The 23,486-nt window shown below is 49.6% G+C and overlaps 1 protein-coding gene across 3 annotated transcripts in view; it reads left to right on the forward strand.

Moving 5' to 3' along the window:
* Positions 1–20,560, forward strand: part of AUTS2 (activator of transcription and developmental regulator AUTS2) — a 1,108,223-nt gene extending 1,087,663 nt beyond the window's left edge. For all 3 annotated transcript variants that reach the window (XM_032430787.1, XM_032430788.1, XM_032430789.1), the window contains 9 exons: positions 442–537; positions 2,980–3,051; positions 4,252–4,281; positions 5,930–6,001; positions 9,367–9,508; positions 12,553–12,630; positions 13,542–13,625; positions 14,765–14,987; positions 17,324–20,560. In XM_032430787.1, the coding sequence (XP_032286678.1) occupies positions 442–537; positions 2,980–3,051; positions 4,252–4,281; positions 5,930–6,001; positions 9,367–9,508; positions 12,553–12,630; positions 13,542–13,625; positions 14,765–14,987; positions 17,324–18,572 (2,046 nt within the window). In that variant the 3' untranslated portion in view covers positions 18,573–20,560. The remainder of the gene's footprint in view (positions 1–441; positions 538–2,979; positions 3,052–4,251; positions 4,282–5,929; positions 6,002–9,366; positions 9,509–12,552; positions 12,631–13,541; positions 13,626–14,764; positions 14,988–17,323) is intronic.
* The last annotated feature ends 2,926 nt before the right edge of the window (positions 20,561–23,486 follow it).

The following is a 23,486-nucleotide window of genomic DNA, read 5'->3' on the forward strand; positions in this document are numbered from 1 at the left end:
TTATAAAGACTTGCTTCTTTTTCTTTTTTTCTTAATTTTTCTTTTTTTTTTCTTTTTTTCCTTTTTCTAATTAACTTGTAATTTTCCAGGCATCTTATTTGGCTCAGCATCCCCTCCTGTTTTTGATGCGCATTAAAATCTCAAGGCATTTAGGTCTTCTATCTGATTTAACAATTAATAATTAGAAAAGCTCCCTTTCTAATGATATCCTCATTTGGGACATCATTTGTTGGCTGATTGATTCTGAACTACTTTTAACTTTTTAAGTGAAGCATTCGTGGCACATCTGTGTGATCATTTCATCATGGCTTCTTGACTAATAGCATCAAACTGGTGTTACCTGGCTTGCTAATGTGGATGTCGTTCGATGGGAAGGGAACTGGAATATATCATTTGCCTCCTACTAAAATCTTTTTCTCCCCTCCCCGTCTTTGGTCACAGCTCTTCCATTCCTACCCTCCTGCAGTATCGGGCATCCCCCCTATGATTCCACCCACTGGCCCTTTTGGTTCACTACAAGGAGCATTTCAGCCGAAGGTAAGCAACCTGACTATGAAAACACACAGACATCTTTACAAGCAGAGCGTCAGGCGAGGCGGCCGGGTGGGTTCTACAGCCTCTTGCCTCCCAGTGGCTAATTTTTCTAATCCAAAGTGACCATCGGGATTAGAGGGAGAGTATTTTTTTTTTTTTTTTTTTTGCTAGCCCCTTGAGTTTTAAACCTCAGCCCGAATTTAATTTTCAATCTGTACTACCCATGTAATCTCAGTTGAGCTAGGATTTCCTGTAATCTTTAAGATGTGCAGAAGACGTATATGTATTTTTTTTCCACCAGTATTGTGGACAAAAGCTTCTGGCCAGGAGATGTATGAAATGTCAGATTCGTGTGCACCAACTTGTCCTTGCGGTATATATTATTAGCAAAGATGCATAGCTGAGCCTTTATTGATTTGAATAGCAAGGAATAGAACCTTGCTAAAACTAAACTAAAATTTCATCCTTCCGGTTGTGTGAAGGAAGTTGCTTCTGCTCATCTCCCCCATTCTGCTCCTTTAGCCTTGTGTGTCTGCAAATAGGGGGTCTGCCTGCAGGTGGAGGGCAGCCACCCACCCTTTCATGTACCCCTGTTGCCCCTCTGCCCTGCCTCAGTCCTCCCTCAGCCACGGTCACACTTGCCAAGGTCAAGACTTACAGCCTAATGTGAAATTAACCTTTTGCCCTTCACAATAACTAAATCCTTTTCTACCTAGTCAGTGTTCTACTCGGCTTGGGCTAGAGTTGTCTCCAAAGGTCAATATTGAGGAGTGATTCTCTGAACACCCTCCCTTTATGTGACGTTGTTATAGCCCTTACTTTATTTTTATACAAAAGTAAAATGTAGTTACGTTAGTAACCGTTCTCAGATTTTTAAAGTAGGAAATTTTGCTCTGTGTGATTTGGGTTTTCTTCGCTTTTTTTTTCCCCTCCAACTCATTTCTAAGAGAAAAAACGCCAGCTTGGGGCCAGTCCCAAAGGCATGTTGCCTCAAAGCTAGACATTGGAAAAGAAATTTAAAAGCCTTAGGGGTGGGACCAGCTACAGCTTAGAAATGACATTTACCTGCTCGGGACTGTAGTTTATAGGCCAGGTTATCTCTACCCGGGGCTTTAATGATGGCCGTGGGCAACCCCTCCTATCTCGGATGAACCAGTGGTGATTTTTCAACCCCTTCCCCCGGTCTGCTTCTGTTCACTCCTCCCTCCCACCCTGGTCTGTCCCCTCTGGGTTGCACCAAATCTCTGGTGCCTCCCCAAACAGACAGCTAGGTCATTTAATAAATTAGACTATTTCCCTCACTCACAATTATCCAATCACACAGAAATCTACATCTGGGCAAGAAAGTGTCTCTCTTGGTGTTGAAATAGGCCTTTCCAGGCCATCTTACTGATTGAATATGTAGATTGCAGTTCATTAGCGGAGTTCTTCATATGTATGCAAATCAGGCTGTTAACAACTCCAGCTTAATTGTTAGTTGTACAGCCGCTGATTGCTTTTCTTTCTTCCATTCTTTTTTTTTTTTTTTTTCCTTCTTCTTATATAGGCAAGCTTTGTGCCTAAACTTGAGCTCTTTTCCCACATGCGTTCACTTCCTGGGGTGAGGGGAGTCACAGAAGTTGTGATTTCTTAAATAAAATACCAGGTGAAAAACGTTCTGAATCCTTTCATCCACTAGAAAGTAAGGACCGCGTGCGCCGGAAGTAGACTTCCTGTTGTTGCCATCAATTCAAAGGACAAAAGCCGGTAGATAAGGTTACTGTTATGAATGACATTTAAGAATGGTGGCAGCAGAGGACAGACGAAGCAGCAGCATCCCTGTAGAAATCATTTAATAGTAGGTCTGTGCGGTCCCTAAATTAGGTCCTCTTGTCCCATTTCCACCACTGCTAATGAGTAATTACTGAGCGTAATTCCCTGTTATTGTCTGCCAGTTAAAATTTAGAGTTCGCTTAATGTCTGCAAAACACTTTCAGTTATTCTGATGAGAGGCACCTGATGCAGCACATTGCCGTGATGTTCACTCAAGCATCTCTTAGAATGCTCGGTGATAAAGCAAAAACGCCATGACAGGGCCATCCGTAACTCGGAAGGAGATGGGGATTTAGGGGCAGTGCTTTCGTGTGTTCTTCCCCTTTTTTTTTTTCCGGTCCTTTGGTTTTTATTACAGTCAGATGTGGCATGGTCCCCCTCTCTGCTTTCTGATGCCTTTCCTAGACAGGGTAGACTCTGGTCAGGGTCCCTTGAGAACAGAGGGAACAGGGCCTCCTGAAGAGCATGTGTGATCACTGGGGAGTACGCACCTGTCAACTCTTGTATTCCAGAATCAAACAAACAAACAAACAGAATCAACGTTTGACTTCTGTAATTTAGAACGAAAGAAGGATCTTGCTTTTCGGGTCATGTGTTCCGTGCCTCCTAAGCTGTGGTCTGATTAATTTGTAGACATCCAACCCTATCGATGTTGCTGCTCGACCCGGGACAGTCCCACACACTCTGCTCCAAAAGGACCCGAGGGTACGTAGAAAGTCAGGCTTGGACGTGGGTAACACCAGGGGCGTGTTTGTTTCCGAGGGACAGGCAGCCCGGGGCACACTTCTGCTTTAGCTCTGCTGCTATTTTAGCTGTCCCTTCTAGTTCGTGGAAGAAAATGCCAGTCATGCTTAGAAAACAAAAATCTCCCCTGCTCCACTGTGGCTAAATGACACAAGGGGAGTGACTCGCCAGTGGGAGAGAAGACAAATGTCCTGTGGTCCAAGCCCAGGAAGTGAACACTCTTACTCTTAGCTTGTGTAGCTTCTGTTCGACCAATCTTGTCTGTCAATGTCTCCTTAAATTTCTGTCGCACAGAAGAAGCTGTAAGCGCTTTTCTTCCTGGAAGTCACAGGACCCTCTCCCTGCTGTCCTGGGGTCAGGAAGTCACCACACAGCGCTCCTGGCCCTCTGCTTTTAATGCGGGAAGCATCCTCCTGTGATCTAAGCAGAATCTCCCTTCTGTCATCCGTTCATAATGCACACCTCTACCGACTTTGGAAAAGAATTGGAAGTTCTACAATATAACAGATAGTCTTGTCCGGTGGATTGTTATTTACATTCGCCTTTGTAGTAAATGTGGACAAATGATTACTTTTGACAGTATTTTCTTTTTCCCTGGGTAAGCGCAGTCAGAAATTGAGGACCAGAGTTAGGTAGAAGTTTAAAATGACTCAATTACGTAGGTATTTGTCTGATGGTTAGTGAACGTCTAAAAAAGATCTCATAACCTGTAAGTAATGGGCAGTCATCAAATTAAGTGTGTTGGCAAAGACAGCCTAGTTCTCCCCGGGTCCCTGGTAGAACCCAGCCTTACAAGCCTCCGGTCTGGAGGCCGTTCTGCCCTAGAACCTGTGCGGTGGGGTTGGGAAGGGCCGCTCGAGATAGTGGAGCTCCTCAGATGCGTAATATGAGCAAATCGTGTTGCCAGAGGGCAAATTGCTATTGATTAAACTTGGTCGGGGGCTTGTCAGTGTGGATGTACCCAGGCTTGTGAAGTGGGGGAGGGGACACTTGGCACTTTTGATAGTGTGAAAATGGGTTAATTATTCTCTAAAAGGGCTTCATTTAAAAGTAAAATTCTAACATTTTAATTTCCCCTCCTAACGAAGCACTACAAATTTGTTAATTAGAGCAATTGTTTGAGTGACAGGCATGTAACCAAGTTGTCATTTCTCTTCACAGTTGACAGATCCTTTCAGACCTATGTTAAGGGTAAGAACGCTCCTTCTAGAACTGTTTTGCAACCTCTGTTTGACTCCCTGCGGGTTAAAAATACAAATCCATTCCGAGGCAACAAGCCATAGAAATGCTGGAATAAAACGTCGGGATGGCGGTGGCTGGGTTTTTCAGGTGGTGTGATTGAAAATGGCCGAAATTGTGTCGCTTGGAGTGTTGGAGGAAGCCAGGCCACCGAGGGAAAGCAAACAGCTAAAACATTCATATGAGACAGAGTTTCTTGTTGGCAGTGCTGCTAAAAGGCTTGACGAGTAGGGGGATATATGGAGGAGGACTGACGCTATGGGCAGGAATCGGGATTTCACCGAGTTCTCCTGTCTCTTCTGCACCTAGCAGATATATATATGCGCATATATATGTATTTATCTTGGCTGGTGGCTGCCTCATTCTCCAGTAAGTAGTGTTGACCTTCACAGCCATCCGACCTGTTCCCCTGGTACAGAAATGGGCTACTCTAGGCATGAGTTTGTTAACGTCTTGAGTGGTCTGGAGAGTGGCCAAGAGATGACTGACTTACTTGGTGGGGGGGTGGGTGTGAAAGATGGATGGTCGGTTGGAAGATGGATGGAGAGATTTCCTGCTATCCTTATCCCATGTCTGGCACGTATAATCAGATCATTCCATTTCTCCAAAGAGAATCAAAGGAGGACTGTGTTATCATGTAGGTGATTTCAGATGACCCATAATTTCATTACGAGAGAACTGACCCAGACTTGGGTTTGTGAAACATACACTTAAGTGTATGTTTCACAAACAGCTCCTTAACGTAGAAACCAGATCTGCCCTTTGCTGATGTAGGACTGGGGCAGTGTTTCTTCTCACGCATCCTGTAGTTACCGAGCGCACGTTTAGAGCGGATGAGTAGGTTACACAGCAGGAATACAAATGGACTGGAAAGAGGGGGTCTCCCCATTCCGGGTGGTGAGATGGCACACTCAGTTACTCCTCTGCCCCGAGAGCAAGACGCGCCCGGACCACGAGACACACGGGTTGATCCACTCGCAGACGTGACGACTGCAGAGGCTCAGAGCGTGGGCAGGAATGAGCGCTCTCCTTTGTTCTTTCTTCGCTTGGGAACGAACGGCGCCCACCAGCACGAATGGGTCATTGACTCTTAGCGGAGCTCTTGTGGGAACTGGGCTCCAGTAAAAATGTGAATTTCTTTGTTCCGCTCTGGGGGTGAGGACGAAACAGCGTTGGGGGGAGGTTACACAGGGTCTTCTGTAGCCTCTCTTGTTTTGAACCGGTTCACAGCCACTCGCTAATTAGCTCTTCTGAACAGCCGATTTGCATCCTAGCGTGGCCGCCTGCGTTGAGTAGGGCCTCCCACTCTCCCAGGCCTGCCAGCTGCCACCAGAAAAGAAAGACACAAAGTGAGGCTCAGGCTTTTGCCATCTTGTCCCTGGTAACCGGGGAGGTCCCCGTCAAGTAGGGTTTGGGGAGCAGTGACCACCGGCTCGGGCTCCGTGGAGGAGGGGTGGAGCCGGCTTGGGGGGCACTGAGCACTCATGTTCCGTGAAAAAGAGCCTCTGCCGCCCAAAGCCGCTGAAAAGCTTCGGAGAAGTTGGAGATGGTTTTCTCTGCAAGGTCCTCCTTCTGACCGCGGTGCTCTTTCTTGTTCCAGAAACCAGGGAAGTGGTGTGCTATGCATGTTCACATCGCCTGGCAGATCTACCACCACCAACAGAAAGTCAAGGTCAGTCTCGTGGTCCTTGTCCGGCGGCGGGAGGGGGAGACGGCCTGCGGGTGTGTGAGCCCCTGACAGAGGAGGCATCCAGACAGCTTCCAAAGACCCTCTGGCAGGAAGGGTCCAGTCTCTCTTGGAAACACTATTGGGAAATCGTAGTATTAATTAGGGAAACCACCCACAAAATTACAAAGCAGAAATAAACTGATAAGTCTCTGATGTTTTATCTTTTTAGACGATTTTGTTATCGTAGTGATCCAAAGAGCTTAAACATAGATTAAATCCTGGGGGGGGGGGGCGTTGAGAATCTAATTATCGCAACCAAGTGTTTATATGGAAAATGCATAGTATCTGGGAAGAAGTATACATGAAAGTTGTCATTTCTGTAAGAATTGGTGCGTTCTTTTCACTGTGTGACTTTGAAAAGCTGACCCTATGTGATGTTACTGAACTTCCATCAGCAATGCATATTATGAAGAAATCGCTTCTAGAAGTAATGTCATAGTGACCTTTCAATACCTGGCGTTAGTCGTCTCGATGACCAGTGACAGAGCTTAGAATTCACTCAGTACCTGCCAGAACCACTCTGACCTGTTACCCTATCTGTTCGCAGATTATTTTGCTTAAACTTCTGTCTGTATTTTCATCATACAGATGAATACGGTCTGTGCTTTACCAGGCATTTGTGACACAGCAGGGAATAGGTCAAGAGCCTTCTGTAGGTGACCAGATAAGGCATCACTGGTTGACTTAGGGACCAAAGTCAGTTACTTTGGTCAGTCCAGATTTTACCGTCTGGGTATTTACCATCTGGGAAACCGTGCCAAGAAAAATGGGAGAAAACAACCAATCAAGTAATTCCAATAAGTTCATCCATTTTTTTCACAAACAAGCATTTAGTGCTAACAGCATTTGGGAGCCATCATGAGCTTAAGAAAAGAAGCCAATAAGTGAGAGCTAGTCATCCCAGAAATGTTTTGTTTTTTAATGATTACATAATTTAAAAAAAAAAAAAACCTCAAGTAAGGGGCGCCTGGGTGGCTCAGTCTGTTAAGCGTCTGCCTTCAGCTCAGGTCGTGATCCCAGGGTCCTGGGATCGAGCCCTACGTCCAGCTCCCTGCTCAGCAGGGGGTCTGCTTCTCCCTCTCCCTCTGCCCCGCCCCCCACTCATGCTCCTGCACTCTCTCTCAACTAAATAAATAAAATCTTAAGAAAATAATTAAAAACCAACCTAGTGGAAAGTTAAAAAGCCAGCCTCAGTAAATGAGGTCACTAAGATATTTTGCTTTGGTGCCAAGTAACCTGCTCTTTCTCCTAACGTCCCATCAGTGAGTGTTGTTCACTTTTACTTTGTTGTTAGGCGAGGTTTAATTAGAAACCTTATGGTTTAGCTTCGTGAGCAAATATGTGTGCTCGGAGGGCTAACTAGATTTTGACGCTTAAGTTCAATTCACTTTTTGTTCTGGATGATGTGGTTGGCAGATCGGTAGGTAAGACACGTCCTCTTTGTAGCTCCTTTGCTTAAAAGCGGTGAAGGATGTTGTATGTGCCACTTTAGCAACTTCTTTCCCATGAAGGTGTCCCCGGTGACTAAAAGTTTCATTATCTCAACTCAATTAGGAAGACCTCTGGCACACGAGATAGCTGCTCATCCTGCCTTCCCAGCAAACTCTTTATAATCCCGAGCTCCATTTTGCTTCATGGACCTAAGTTGTGGTTAATGGAACTGTGCTGTGTACCGTGCGGTATTAGTGCTAAATAATTTGGCAACCAAATTGAAAGAGGCACTCAAAAGATTTTTATAGATTTATAGTGAATTAGAAGCTTTGGTTTGGGGTTTGGCTGTTACTTTATAGTGGAGCTTGGACGAGCGGCTTCCCTGTGGATTTGAGCAGAAATTGCATTGTCCCCTTTCTCTGTGATGTTCATTTCCTCATTCTTTTAGTGCCCCTCCCCCCAAGTATTTCTTGAAGGAGCCTACGACCTGCAGATTACTAACTGTACCAGGCTCAGGGGGCACTCATCTGGCCTGGCGTCTAGCTGCTTAGCTTTCAGTAGTGAGCATATCCGTGTGCGCATAAAAAACCATGAACGTGCCGTCTGCTTCCAAGGGGTATCGCTTCCAGCTTGGAGTGATCAGGCTGGTTTTGTTTTGAATGGGTATGGTTGGATGAGCGGGACGGCGGCCTTCAGCAATGAGGGAATGGCACACTTCTCTTGTCTCTGACGCTCACACAAGCTAGCTCAGATTGTCTCCTTGCTGACTTCCTTGTACAGAGTGGGACAGGGATGTGTTTAGGGCAGACATGAGGGAGTTTGAGGTGGCGTGGGCCCAAAGGGACTATAAACATCAGTCAAAGCTAAGAGATTGGAGGAGTGAGTCAGAAACAGGTGAAGGGCCGTGAAGGATGGGAGCCCGGTAGGCGGAGAGGTGGTGGCAAGGGGAGGGAAGCTTAGTCTGGGGAGGCATGAGATTCGGAGAGAAGGTGCCCGAGAGTTAACGTGGGGCATCCATGTTCAAGACGGCTGCTGGCCTCAAGAATGACGCCAGGGTAGGGAAGGGAGGAAATTACGAGCTAGTCTGTGTAGGCTTCGAGGAAGGTGAACGGAGAGTAGCTTGAGGGGGGATATGTGTATATATAAATGGACGAAAACAGAGCGATGGCCGCTGATGCCAAGCATTCAAAGCAAGAGAAGTTCTCGTTGGCTCACTGGGCTGGGCCGATGCTCTCTTCCTCGGGAAGTCACGGGGCAGAGGCAGGGAAAAGACCCCCTGCATTAAATGAATATCCCTACTTTGTTTCTGTTTGTTTTTGGCATTCCTTTTTTTTTAAGATGTAACAATGATCATTTGAACATTAGCTTGTAGGCATGCAAATATTTCTTCATCACTTCCAGTTACTAATGTACTGTGATCTATTAGAGTACAACAAAGAGTCATTAACAATTAATTTACACAGCAGATTATTCATGCAGAATTCCTAATAAAATGAGCTTTAAAATACTATCATTTAAAAACTTGCCAAAATGGGCCTTTACAGCAAATAATAAACTACTTCGGAGCGGTGGCGGTTTGAATAAATCGGATGTGGTTTTATTCCTCAAGCCGTACAACCTCAAAGACGCAGGTACCGTCCAGTGGCGGGCACCACTGGCCCCGCGTGGCTTGACCTGCTTTTCTGGCATGTGAGGGTGAGATGCTGTCTTGATTGCTCTTCTCACGGCACCTGTAAACTTGAACCTGACTCCAGCGCAGAGCCCGAGTGCACCATTCAGAGAGTCTCCTCCAGCGGTCTCTGCCTCTTCATTGATATCTTTCTTTCCTGCCATTCCTCTTGGGGTTTCATCTTTTCTTTTTCCCCTTGCTGCTTTAGAAACAGATGCAGTCAGACCCACATAAGCTGGACTTCGGACTGAAACCCGAGTTCCTGAGCCGCCCCCCGGGCCCCAGCCTCTTTGGAGCCATCCACCACCCCCATGACCTGGCCCGGCCTTCAACTTTGTTCTCTGCTGCTGGTGAGTTCAGAGCGCCAGGAAAGAGCTGAGAAATTGAGTTCGCAGGTAGCTAAATAAATGATGTTTGTGCTCTGGGCCCGCCGCTCGATCCCTCCCTTAAAAAAAACAAAAAAACACAGTTTATGCCAGCTTGCAAGGCGACATCAGTACGTCTAGGGAGATGGACCCTTCTTCACTGATATGCCCTCTTTCATTAAAGAAAGAAAAAAGATCATCTCTCTCTTCGGGGACTCATACTGCTTCGGCTCATTATTTGCTTCTATATTAAACCAGTATAACTCACAAACATGTCAAACGCTATTGAAAAAGATCAGAAGGCTTACAAGGGCACGTCGATAGCAAACAGTGCCAGGGTTTGTATAAGGATGTGGTTGTCCTTACGGTTGGTGCCCACAGAGCGCTCAGTCGCTCTCTGCACCATGATGCTCGGTCGTGCTGTTTTTCCAAGAGTCTGAGGATGAAGAAATCAGAATTAAGAGAGCTGCTGGTGGCATGGTCTGTGATGGGGAGGGTCAGCCCGTGGGTGGCTGGTTTTCTCTGCTACGGAACATAGTGCTGTTCCCTGGCTGGTTGTAGTGATGCAGAAAATTTGCAGGACAGGGTCTAGATACCTACGTGGTCTGTTCGTTAACCTCCCGAATGCCTCATAAGTATGCCAGAGCGGGGGCCATGGGGACTGGGGGTCGGGGTGACCCCTTTCCACTCCAGGTACATACACACAAGGGACAGTGGCCATAAGGACTCTCAGGAAGCGAGAGCTCTCCTCTTGGTATCCGAGGTTCCCTCTCATTCAGTCCTGAAGCTCCTTGGCCTCAATACTTGTTAATGGCGACACTGAGCTCGTAAGCTTCGTAACTGTGTACCCATCATGCTAAGTAGAATTTATTCTTCTGGACATAAAAATGCACAGGGCTCCCTGTTTCTGGTCCTTAGGGAACAAGTTTCACATCCATCCTGCCTGCTGCCTTCCCAGGCTTTTACCCAGGACTCATTCTTGGTTGACCTAAGGCTCTTCCATTCAGAAAGAGGGAGGCTCCCCCATTGCAGGAAATCATCATTATAATGGGCCTTGTTGCCAAAGCAAGTGAATCACCCTTGAGGGTGGATGGAATTTGCTAAGGTCTCAGGTTTTTCTCTGTCAGTTCTGTCTAGGGACGTATTTGAAAGCTTTGTTACCATGGCACCTAGGCTCTGAGACGGAGCTACGTGAAGAGCAATTTTTGGAGAGAAATAGAGAGATTTCTCCCTGGCTTCCGTTTGAGCCAAGCGGATGAATTGGCTTCTTTTGCTTCAATAATTCTGGAACTGCAAGGCACCCCTGGGGGCGCGGGGCTGAGCGAAGCTCCGATCTTCATCGAAGCATTAATTAGCTTGTACTACACAGTGTGCGGCCAGATTTTTATTTAGCTGGCAGCACTGTTAACACCTAATGAATATGCTGGGCTGTGTTCTCTGGGTAGAGATGGAGTAGCTTTCGGCACCGCCTGGGCAAAGCCACCGTCTAGGGCCGAACAGATAGCTCCTGTCCTCGGGTGCCTTCCGATTCGGAGAGTGCGCAGCTGTGACAGATACCCTCCGGGGCTCTGCGGCTTCCTCCACACCCGAGGCCCCACAAAGGCCTTGGGGTGCAGGGAACAGCAATCCAGAACATAAATTGAGTTCGTAGGGTGTCAGGGCGGGGGGGAGGGGGGAACACACTCCTCCATTTAATCTGCTTTCCTGAGGGAATTTATACTTGTTTATAGGAGCTTAGCCAAAATGCAAGAGGACCAGTTCATTGGTAGTTATTAGTAGTTATTAGTCAGTTCATTGAGGCCCCGTGTATACATCCATTCCGGAAGGTCATCTTTTTCAGTCTAAGCACTATTGGATTTTGCCCCCATGGTAATTTGGTGAAACTTTGAACCGGTGTGTATAATTCACACACACATGTTCAGTTCAGCCACTCTTCAGCTTCCTGTTGGGAATTCATGCCTGACATCAGCTCAGGGGGGGTTATGTCAGGTGAGCCCAGCCAGTCTGGTCTCCAGAGCCGAGCCTGCCACCCCAACAGCACGTCTCCCCCGCGTCGGCTGCACCGTAACAAGCCAGCCGGACGCCCTCGGCTCTTAACGAATATCATCCTGCTTCCCAGGCGCGTACCCTGTCTCTCTCTCCTTCTCTCCCTCTCTCCTTTCCCACCTTCTTCCAGGACAAGGAGGATGTGGCTCCTTAAAGAAATACATGTTGTTTAAGGCAGAATATGAAACAGTGGAGGAGATGTGGATGACGGGGAAACCAAAGGAAAGAAGACCACTGACCTTGAACTGAGGTCCCCTTCGGGCAGATAGAGTCCGTTAGCAGATTGTCGGTGTCCACAAATGTAGGAATCAAGTGGCTTGTCCTGGCACCGAAGCTGGAGAGCTGCTTGGAGGACTTGATCGCCCGTAACCTGATGCGGTGCACGGTCCCGGGGCTCCGCAGGGCCCAGAGCCAGGCCACCCAGACGCACCGCTGTGGGACAGCCGCTCCTGAGCCAAGGATTATAAAATGTAGTTTCCAGATCAGTGTTTCTCAAAGTGAAAGACTTGCCCCCCAACACGCTCTGTGAAGAAAGTATCCCGTGGCCAAATGTCCCCCTTTCAGAGAACGAGTGAGCCTGGGATCGTACTAATGGCTCCAGGAAGTGAAGAACCTCGCTTGACACTTTGTGCCTTGGTGTTTGATCCTCCAACTTACTTGGTTACAGAATCACCCCCGACCCCGCCCACCCCCCTTGCGATATTTCTCCATGCTTCGAATACTGTGTGTCCATGTCTTTTCAAAGGAATAACTTCTTTTGGGTGGTGGCCAGCCCCACTTGGAAGAAGGGCATCCCTTCTTTTCTGCTACCTAACAGAAAACATGTCGTCTCCCGGCGTGTTGCCTGGGTGGACTTCAGCCATGTCCTTATTTTAACGTATTCACTCCCATTTTCTCATGGGACCCTCAGGTAGCTAGGAGCCAATTGCGTGATAGGAGTTGGCTTTCTGGGAAGTCTGATTCTGTCATGTTTGACTTTCTAGGTGCTGCACACCCAACCGGGACCCATTTTGGGCCACCCCCCCATCACAGCAACTTCCTTAACCCTGCCGCTCACCTGGGTGAGTTGCCATCGGTGATGGGAAATGACATGTGTGTCTCAGAAAAACCTTGGTTTGCCGCGCTTCCTGGCGAGTTGGCTGTCGTCCTAGACACCTCAGTGGTTACTTAGGGTGATAATGGCGTTCGTGGAGGAGTTTGAACGCCTGCCATCCATCCTCGGGATTCCGGCACCTCTTATACCACAGTCTTAAAGTAGTGGACGTGTGCTCAGTCGTGATCCCGTCGAGGTGACTGATGGCACAGTGGGAAGGAGCCGTGCCCGGTACCCCGGGGGTCCGCATGTACAGCAGCCTGTTCTTGCCCACTGGGGCAAGATGGTGAGCTCTTGCCCCCGTCCACCTCTGAGAGGTGGAAGGAAAGGCAAGATGACATTACAAGGAGACGTTACGTGCTGTTTCATAATCCCCTCACGCTTCACGGTGAATCTGTCTTTTCCTAGCAAGGATACATGCTTTATTTGTGGCCTCTGTTCTTGGGATATTTTTTTCGAGTGTACAGGCAGGTGTGGGCCAGGGTACATGTGACAACGGGGGTCTTCACAGATGCGCCCTCCCAGTCTCATCACTGGGAGGCGTAGTTGAAGATGTCCTCCGATTTGTTCTCATAGAGCCTACAGGGTGCTTTCCCCGAAGCGGGAGGGCAGGACAGGAGGGCTGGAGCAATGCTCCCCACCCCAGCACAAGAGGAGTGGGGCAAAATACACACTTCTGGAAAAACAGCTCCTGTAAATATTTTGCCAGTCCAGTGCCCAGACCCGGGCGCAGTGAGACCTTCTGCACGATCAGGGACGGTTCGGGTCCGGGTGTAGAGAGGGCAGGGCTCCCACATCGCCTTCCCACTCCCAGGAAGCTCTTACGCTCCTCACTCAGCCAGTCCTGCAGCCGTTTCCTTCTTCCCGATCTGTTCGCAGAGCCTTTTAACCGTCCGTCCACGTTCACTGGCCTCGCAGCTGTTGGTGGCAATGCCTTCGGGGGCCTCGGAAATCCTTCAGTTAGTGAGTACCTCTTGCTTTTTAAAAATCTGCCTCGGACTGTGTGTCTCCTCTGATCTGTCTATGGCTCAAGACCTTTCTAGCTAAAAGGAAACTGTCCTCGCGGGAAACAGATTAGGTTATATCCGGAGAAGCAGGCCTCGGCAGTGAAGTCAGGGGGAAGGGTGCATTGACGTGGATGGCGGTGTTTCACGGGAAGCCCGCTCCTGCCGTGTGTTACTGAGCGTCGGGAGAGGTGATGTCATGATAGAGCTCCATGAAGTCGCTTAAGCTCAGTCTCCTCCGTTTCCCATCCCTGCCCCCCAGGACTTTAGCCACAGCTCCCAGTGGAAGGGGAAACCGCTGTGACATTCACCTCACCTTTGGTACTAGTGGCCCTGAGAAAACACAACCAGAAATAGCAGGAAAACAGTACCGGGCTGAGGCTAGCCAAGAGTGGGCAGCGTTTCGTACTCCATATTCTGGGAGGATCGTGTCATTTTCTACTAAAAAGTATCTCGAGTGGGAAAAGAGGTGTAACACCTGCTCATTTTTGAGTCACTGCTCAACCCATTTTCTCTCATGCCGTCCACGTATCATGGTCTCCAGGCATGGGAGGCCTACAGTGCAGCCCTAAGTGTGCCCTCCCAGTCCCGTCCTGCGCGGAGACCTTACCTGTCTGCTCAGGTCAAGGTCACGTCCAGGCTTGATGACACCTGTTTGCGTCCGCTAACGCTGCGGGAAGAGTGGCAGTCCCGTTAGTGGGGTTGTGGGTCGAGGATGAGCTTGAACGCACCTCCGCAGCGAGCATTGTTCATCCGAGTCACCCCCCGAGAGTACCCCCTTCTGCATGCTGGGGGCTTCTGCATGCACCAGACGTGTTCGATCAGGCGCTCTTGACACCTGTCTGGTCCCCTTCCTCTTGACTCCTCCCCTCCCGCCCCATCGCCTTTGGTTAAAGAACAAAAGCTGTGAGCTACCTCTCCAGTGTAGGACGAGCACTCCTCTAATGAATCTGTTAATCTCCTTTCCTTTTCCAGCTCCCCATAATATGTATTCATTTTAACTCTGAGTGCTGTTAAAAGTTTTTTGGTAAGTACCTTCATTACGGCAGATTATATAATTTCTCTTAAACCTTTTTGTTCTCCACTTCACCATTTCAGCACCCAACTCAATGTTCGGCCACAAGGATGGCCCCAGTGTGCAGAACTTTAGCAACCCTCACGAACCCTGGAACCGGCTACACCGAACGCCTCCGTCGTTCCCGACCCCTCCGCCCTGGCTGAAGCCAGGGGAGCTGGAGCGTAGCGCGTCCGCTGCAGCTCATGACAGAGATAGAGATGTAGATAAACGAGACTCATCTGTTAGTAAAGATGACAAAGAAAGGTACGGAAAGAACCCGTTCTCGAGTCCCACTGGGGGAGCCCGCTGTGTGCCCAGGACGGCCGTCCCCCCTCCCCGTCCCAGCCTCGTGCTCCGGCTGGCCCTGTGGCCTCAGCTTCTCGCTCGGCCCGGGCCGGCCCCGCAGTCCCCGAGAGCACCCCCCTCGGCCCCCTAGTGCACCCCACCGTAGGGCTATAATCACAGCGCAGCGAGGACTTCCCGACCAGACGCACATCCGCCCTTAGAACCTCGGAAGACCCTGCAAACATTAGTGTATCCCAGTATAAATCTTTCTCTCCGAGACAGCGAGGTGGAGCTCTGGACCAAACACACACAGCATGAATCAATACCATATTTGCTTTCAAGTTCGTGCAGTCCATTAAATCATCCATAGGTTGTTTTTTTTTTTCCTCTGTCTCTCTCTCTCTCTCTTTTTCTTTTTGTTTGCTTTTAGAAAGTCACGTTTGCATTGTCTCATCATATTTTTCTCAAATTTTGTTCAAACTCCAATCCTGGGCTCACAGATGACAAATAAAATTTTGCTAACCTAGATGCAGAAGAGCGTCAGCAAGCATTTCTGGTGTGGGTTTCTGTTTTGCCAGTGGGTAAATTAATTTGACTAACCATTTTTTTAGCTCTGTACTTGGTAACCCATGCCTATAAAAAGAATCGCCTTAAAGAGGAAAATGTCTTATTTTCTCTGAAGAATGTCACAGGCATTCTTAAGCAAGTATCCCTTTCTGTTTTCTTTCTGTAGGCGATTTTCCTTTTGAACAAACTGCTAAGCAGGGGAAAGACAAGACACGTTTGACAGAAAATCCCTAATAACGCTCTCCTTTGGGTACTTAGGTCTCAAACACGAGCCAAATCTTTCATTTTTCTTTACTGTGTATGGGGCGTGTGTGTGTGCACGCACGCTAGTGATTTAAAAGAATTCAACTTCTCAGACGCTGAATGTGTCAGATTAGTATGTATTCCTCGTAGGTCATCATTCTAACTGATTGCTCTCTTGTAGAAGAAAAAGACACATTTTTCCTTCAAGACAGTATGTTAAAACTCTTAGCCAGTGGGAGGACCACTTAATGTCATTCAGCTCTCTGCGGTAAACCACCACAGTGAGGTGGGCCTCGCCTGGACCGGGAGCTTTCTTTGGGCAGCCCGTCACTGACGAGAAGACGATGTGGCAGCAAACCTTTTCACATCTTTCTTCATGGAGTCAAAATGGCCTTTGGATTCAAGTCCAGAAACTTAATAAAACACACTCTTTTTTATTCTTACTTTTTGAAGATGCTCCTCTTCTTAGCCTTGCGTGTTGGCTAGAAACCAAATTTGTAGGGGAACCCTCCCTTGATTCTCTCGCCGCGGCCACCCTCACCTTGTGAGCTGCCAAGCCAACCAGGCGCCTTGCTCCTCACCTCAGCCCCGTCTGTCTTGGGGCTGCCCCTGCCACGTGCCCGATCCTGTCTTCCCTCTTCCCGTCTGCCTTGTGGTCATTCCGTGCTCAGTGTCTTCTGCCCCAGACTCTTCAGCCCCCATCCCAAACAGGTCCCTAAGATTCTTCTTCCACATTTCCATTCCCAGATTCTCTTAAAATTGTTCTCCATTTGTCCCCTGAGGCCTTGGGACCCCCCTTTTCCTACTGTCTTTTCTCCATCTTCTCGGATTACGGCCTTCTTGTCCTTCCTGAGGTAAAAGCCCTGTTTGCCACCCACGAGCCCTGAACTTGTGGTTTCCCTTCAGAGCCCCCTCACGTGCTGCACTTCGGAGGATGCTCTGAATCTGCGTCCTTGACTCTGAGACGGGTCGCTCGTCCAGATGTCCGGAGATTGAAGCTCCCATCACGTTCACGTCAGACCCTTCCTCCCCGTGTCTCGGCTATCACGAAGGTGGAAGAAAGGTCGTCTTCGTGTTCAGGCTGCTCAGGCTTTCTTCTTAACACTGAATGATCCTAGGATTCTAGACAGGCGGGCTGTATCGCCACATCACTGTTGCTGACCACATCGGTCCACGTCCACTTGCCGAAAGCTCTTCATCTGTGGTCTTGATGGAGGCATGTGGATCTTACATACAGAGAATTATTTCCCGCTCAGGCCCTCCCGCTCCCCTCACCCCTAGCACTTCACCCCTGTAGAGCTTCCTCTAAAATCTAGGTGAATAGGCTCAGGGTGGCTGGCTCTGCCGTACGAAGGGCCCATCCAGCGGCCTCGGTGACCCCGGGAGCCAGACCCGAGCCCGTCCTTCTCACACCACCATTTCATCGGCAGCCCCTCGCCAGGCCGGCAGCCCCGTTTCACTTGCTTCTCTGTTTCCCTCTCTCTCTCTCTCTCTCTCTTCCTCAGGGAAAGCGTTGAGAAAAGACACTCCAGCCACCCTTCACCAGCACCTATCCTCCCGGTGAGCACCCTGGGACATAACCGTAGCTCCACTGAACAGATCAGGGGTCATTTGAACACTGAGGCTCGCGAGAAAGACAAATCCAAAGAGAGGGAGAGAGACCACTCGGAATCCCGCAAGGACCTGACCGCCGACGAGCACAAGGCGAAGGAGGGCCACCTGCCCGAGAAGGACGGCCACGGCCACGAGGGGCGAGCCGTGGGCGAAGAGGCCAAGCAGCTGGCCCGGGTGCCATCGCCCTACGTGCGGACCCCCGTCGTGGAGAGCGCCAGGCCCAACAGCACCTCGAGCCGCGAGGCCGAGCCGCGCAAGAGCGAGCCGGCCTACGAGAACCCCAAGAAGAGCTCGGAGGTCAAGGTGAAGGAGGAGCGCAAAGAAGACCACGACCTGCCTCCAGAGGCCCCGCAGACCCACCGGTCTTCGGAGGCGCCTCCTCCAAACTCCTCGTCCAGTGTGCACCCGGGGCCCCTGGCATCGATGCCCATGACGGTGGGGGTGACGGGCATTCACCCCATGAACAGCATCAGCAGCCTGGACAGGACTCGCATGATGACTCCTTTCATGGGCATCAGTCCCATCCCGGGCGGAGAGCGGTTCCCGTACCCTTCTTTCCATTGGGACCCCATACGGGACCCTTTGAGGGATCCCTACCGAGAACTTGACATTCACCGGAGAGACCCGCTGGGCAGGGACTTCCTGCTAAGGAACGACCCTCTCCACCGTCTCTCGACTCCCCGGCTGTACGAAGCCGATCGCTCCTTCAGGGACAGGGAGCCTCACGATTACAACCATCACCACCACCACCACCACCACCCTCTGTCCGTGGACCCTCGGCGGGAACACGAGCGCGGGGCGCACCTGGACGAGCGGGAGCGCTTGCACATGCTCAGAGAAGACTATGAGCACACGCGGCTCCACTCGGTGCACCCCGCCTCCCTGGACGGCCACCTGCCGCACCCCAGCCTCATCACCCCAGGGCTCCCCAGCATGCACTACCCCCGGATCAGCCCCACAGCGGGGCACCAGAACGGACTGCTCAACAAGACCCCTCCGACGGCCGCGCTCAGCGCACCCCCGCCGCTCATCTCCACGCTGGGGGGCCGCCCCGTCTCGCCCCGAAGGACTACTCCTCTGTCAGCAGAGATGAGGGAGAGGCCTCCTTCCCACACTCTGAAGGATATTGAAGCTCGGTAAGGAGAGAAGGACCCGAGAGAGGAAGGAGAAGCTCTACACCGACACGACGCAGACTTGAGAGAGAGAGAGAGAGAGAATGGACCACTACCACAGACTGGGGGCCATGCGCCCCTGCCTCCTCCCCTTGTAAAAAATGTATAGACTCAGTGCAGATTTTGAAATGGTTTTTGTATATTATATGTTGAAATTTTTCAGATCTTTTAGCCAAGTCCTATGTTCTCATGTCCCCAACTCTTTTGGTTTCTCGTATAAAACTTTTTTGATTTGAACCAAAACAGTGAAGATGACAGACACACACCGACGCGGCGGTAACTGGGGAGAAAGCAACAGCAGGTGCGCACGAGGCAGCGTGCAGGGCTCCTTCGGAAAGAAGGGAAGGCCGTGTACATAGTTATGTAAAAAAAAAACAAAACAAAAAAAACATTGCTTCGTGAGCTAATGGTTCATATATGCAAAGGGTAAGATGAAAGCTTTACTTTGTACAAATGTAAATAGATAAAGAGTAAGTAACATAATACATTAATACTTCTTAAAATGTGCTATTTGCAAACTTAATATGAGCGAGCGCGGTCGGCTGTGGCTGTGTTCCCATATATCGTTCTAGACAGCTAAACCCTTCAACTATGCAATGAATGTTAGGGCTTCTCTCGAAAGCCCTCCTGACTCAAAGGAGCCTTTTCAAATCCATTTACAACATACTTAAGGTCATATTTTCCCTGAACAAGCGCTTACGTGATATGACTCTGTTTTCCTTGCTTGTTTTTCCAAACGGAGGAACCTCCTATTTTGCAAATCGGACCCCAGGCTGAAAACTTGGCTTCCGAAGTTGTCGCTTGTGGGCCGCGGTGGTGGGGGGTGGGGTGGGGAGGGGAGGGGGGGCAGACCAAGGGCAGGACAGCCAGTGCCAGGGGAGGATGGGAGTTGTCAGATGCCAAAATCAGGGGACACACAGACAGGCCGCCAAGCATCTCGTCACCATCAGTCACGTGATTTCACACACACCTCATGTGGGAGCCATGCTTTTTTTTTAGTGTGTCCTAGTCCCTATCTGTACACACCCTCCTCGTTTGGTAACGAGAGGTGGTTACACCCAAACAAATCCTGAAAGAAAGCTTCGCGTTTTCTCAGATGATGGATATGTTTTTCACTGTCCTCGGTAACTGGTGGATCGAAGGCGGCGCATCTGCTCATGTGGCTTGCTGGGCTCCCATTGGTAAGAAAGTCTGGGAAGAGCCGCAACAGGTCGATGGGGCGCCGCCATGGAGAGTCCCAGAGGGCGAACAGCGGCGGAGACAAAAGTCTTGTGTGTGCGTGTGGTTTTTAAGTTCGCATCAACCTTAATGTGTCTTCATAATACTTTTATAATACATTAAGCCTCTTGTCTACATATTTGGAGAGAATATGACTTTACTAGCAGAGAAATAACACTATATCTTGTCTACTGGACTGTAAAATATATGTATGAAATAAAATTAGTTCCATTGGGTCTTCTAGTATATTAAAGTGCTATCTGATGTTGTTATCCTGTTTTTGCAAAAAAGACAAAAAATGTTAACTACAGACCATTGTTTCTAATAAGCAGAGAGATCTATTTTAGTAGTAAACTGAAGGTTTAGTGGTGAGCTTCAGATTTTGTGAACTCCAGATGTTGTGCAGTGGTTATTTTGTTTTGTTTTGTTTTTGTTTTTGTTTGTTTGGTTTTTTTGTTTTTTCGTTTTTTTTTTTTTTTAAAGACAACAACTTAAAAAGAAAAAAAAAATCCGAGGGATATGAACACTGGAACTGTAGTGGTAGTTTTCAGTATTGTAAAGAGATTGTTCTATACAGAACTTTTTGCTGTTTATCCTGTATGTAATAAAGTCCTTTCTAGACCCTATGTGAAAAGACACGTGAAAACCGACTGACTCTTCAGCATGTTCTCATCGGTGGAGCCTTCTTGTGTAATGTAAACTGTGCCATGTTATTAAAAAATGTGAACCAAGCTTCCAGCTGCTTGTGTGTGTGCGATGGCCATCATTACCTTAGGGAAGAAGCCACACTTGCAAGACCGGGCTCTCGGAAAGACACGTCTTGAACCCAGCCCGAGCGAGGACGCCAGGCTGACCTGCGGGGGCCGGTTGCCCTACCTAAAGCGGTTAGCGACCCGCCGATTCGTTTCTGTAAACCTTTGTGCCCCGCACCATCAGTTGTGAATCTTACGTTCTTTTCATTTTTTTATTTCTGGGATGGTCTGAGCAAAACACTGTTCAGTCACGGGAAGGGACTTGTGGATCTTGCAGGTGATGGGGGGGCGTGGCGGGGAGGGGGGGACAGGCCCGCCTCAGAGCTCCGCAATTCACTTCATCCGCGCTGATGACACATCTGATTTTCGGGCCTTTTACGACAGTCTTTGCTTGCTCGTTCCTTGGCGTTTCAGTCTGTGGACTTGGTCAGTTGTATGTTACTTCCAGACCTTCCCGGTATTTTCTTCCTGTCTCTGCTTTTCTCTGTGTCTCATTGAATGACCTGGCCTCTCCCCCATCGGTTTGCAGACGTGACTGCCCCCCACCCCGCCCCGTCCTCTAAAATCTGTTTTGTTTTTTCAAGATGTAAAAAACTGTTCATTTTTCTTGTGTCGACCTCATGAAACTGCTGTTTGGATGAGACTTGTTTGGATTGGTGTTTGTTCTCTTTCGGGGAAGGCACGGAAGCGGCCCAGGTTAGCGGGATGCAGACAGCTGCTGTCCGGGGCTTAGACGCAGAAGTGACCAGCAACGTGGGCTCGGCGTTTGTGGCCGGGGAGCACCGTGGACTCCCCCACACGGGGGGCGGCGGGGCACGGGGAGACCGTGCTGGTCAAGGGACCCAGGCTTGCAGGCCTGGAAAGCTGATGGTGGGCAGAGCCATAGAGACCCACTTCTCTCAGCTCTGCTCTCCCGTTAACGCCCGCCTCCCAGACTGGAGAACATAACTGGGAGAAAAACGAGTGGATCGGAAAACACGACAGTGTTTTCCCAAATCAGGCAGTTCTCGGGACCCTGCCCCACGCCCGCCCCAAGCTCTGTGGCATCTTGATGTGCGAGCCTGGCAGGCCTCCCTGCCTCCCACTCACTGTGCACCATGCCCGGCCCATCTGCAATGTCAGAACGTAGAAGAGTCAAACTCTCAAAATCAGTCATGGTATCGAATCCCTGGGGCTCTCTTCATCTCCACCTTTGCATATTTTCCCTCTAATTACGTTCAGCATCCCGGCATTGATGGGGACTAGCACCAATTTGATTTCCTGCTAACCTATAGACGCTCCAATTATCTCCACCGTCTTTGACTGACAGTGATCTTGGTACCCTTCTAATGGTACATGACAAGTAAAGTAGCGAATATAATGATGCAATAATTACCATTTTGGATGGATATTCGCAACAGCGTTCCCTGTTTATCTTCCTTCTGCCTCAATCAAGGTGGAGGAGAGGAAATCAGATGTGACTGTTGATGTTGCGTACGTTCCTAGCATAAGAAGCCGCATGGGACGGGATTTGGCTCTTCGGCGGGGGGTGTTCAAGACCTTCTTGGGAGCATGGGTCCACGCCGAAGACCCCACAAGGCCTCCGCGGCATTGAAATCAATCAGCCGAAGGAAAACGGGTCAGTAAAGGTGACGTGGGCTCTTGCACGTTCTTTTTGTAAACTTCCCATCATATTGTCCTATAAAGTTCGGAGCGATTTCTTGGACATTGGGAAGTTTTCTTTTAGTAGAATAGGGCTTTTTATTGGATAGGAAATCACATCCTCAAAGACAGTCCCACACCGTGACCTGCTGGCCGGCCTAACTTTGGCCTTCGGGCAAGTTCAAAGCAAGGGTGTAGCATCTCACCTTCCAGCTGCTGAAAGCTTCCGCTAAGGAGCTTGGACGAGGAGTCAGGGAGCCCCGCAGCCGCCCCTGGGCCTTCCGCTCGCAGTGACCCCGAATCACAGCCTCTCTGGAACCATTTCTTAACATATAAAATGAGACCTTCTGAACATAGCGAGGCCTAAAGACATGCAGGTTGTGAGCCCAGTGTACCCCGGCTTGACTCGAGTTGTGGGGAGTGCAGGCCCAGAGCCGGTAGAAAGTATAGACTGGATAGAGAACGGCCCACACAAAAGACAAAGTCACCTTACTTATTTTTTTGCAAACTCAGTCCCAATTACAGTGTCCTAGAAATTCTTCCCGAATTTGGCGGGACCCAAACAGAGTGGGTTGGTGGCTCCGTGGTTCCTGACTCAGCCCCAGTGTTTCTCGCCCGGCCTGGGGAGGGGAGTTAGGGCAGGGTCACTGGGGTCTCGACCCACTCTCCTACCCAAAGCACTCCCTGACTCTCCGAGGGACACAAGCTGGAGTTCAGCCTCTGAGCCTGCATTTGGAGACGGCATGGCCCAGAAGAGCACGGGACCAGAAGCCTTCAGAGCCCACACTCACGTCCCAGGCGGGCACAGGCTGGGGGGCCGACAGGCCTCTGTTTCCTCTTCTGTAACTTGAATGTGTCGGCTGATGATACTTAAGGCTCTTCAAGCTCTGTTTGGATTCTGTATCTATGTTGGGCCTCGGGTTCCTTTTTAAACCTTCATTTGCCCCACCCCCGGTGCGTCTTGGCAACTTCTCTGTTGGTCGGCAGGGTCTCTCCCCTCTCCCCAAAAGGCCCCGGGGTCAGAATCTGAGCCACCTGCAAGGTCAGACTCAGCCACCTCCAGAACGCGTGCCCCGAGCGCTTCATTTCACACTGACCCCTCCTTCTGGAGGCTTCCCCTCAGCCCTTCCTGTTCTGGGGGACCTTAGGCCTCATCTTCTCTGCTGTCCCCTAGGGCAGGGCCTGAACGGTGTGTGTCCAGGGAAGGCCCTGTGCTTGATGCCCCAGGCCGGGGCGAACCCCATGACTGCACAGCCCTGGCCCGCACACAC

This window comes from Phoca vitulina, unplaced genomic scaffold (assembly GCF_004348235.1).
Source record: "Phoca vitulina isolate PV1807 unplaced genomic scaffold, GSC_HSeal_1.0 scaffold45, whole genome shotgun sequence".
Lineage (NCBI taxonomy): Eukaryota > Metazoa > Chordata > Mammalia > Carnivora > Phocidae > Phoca > Phoca vitulina.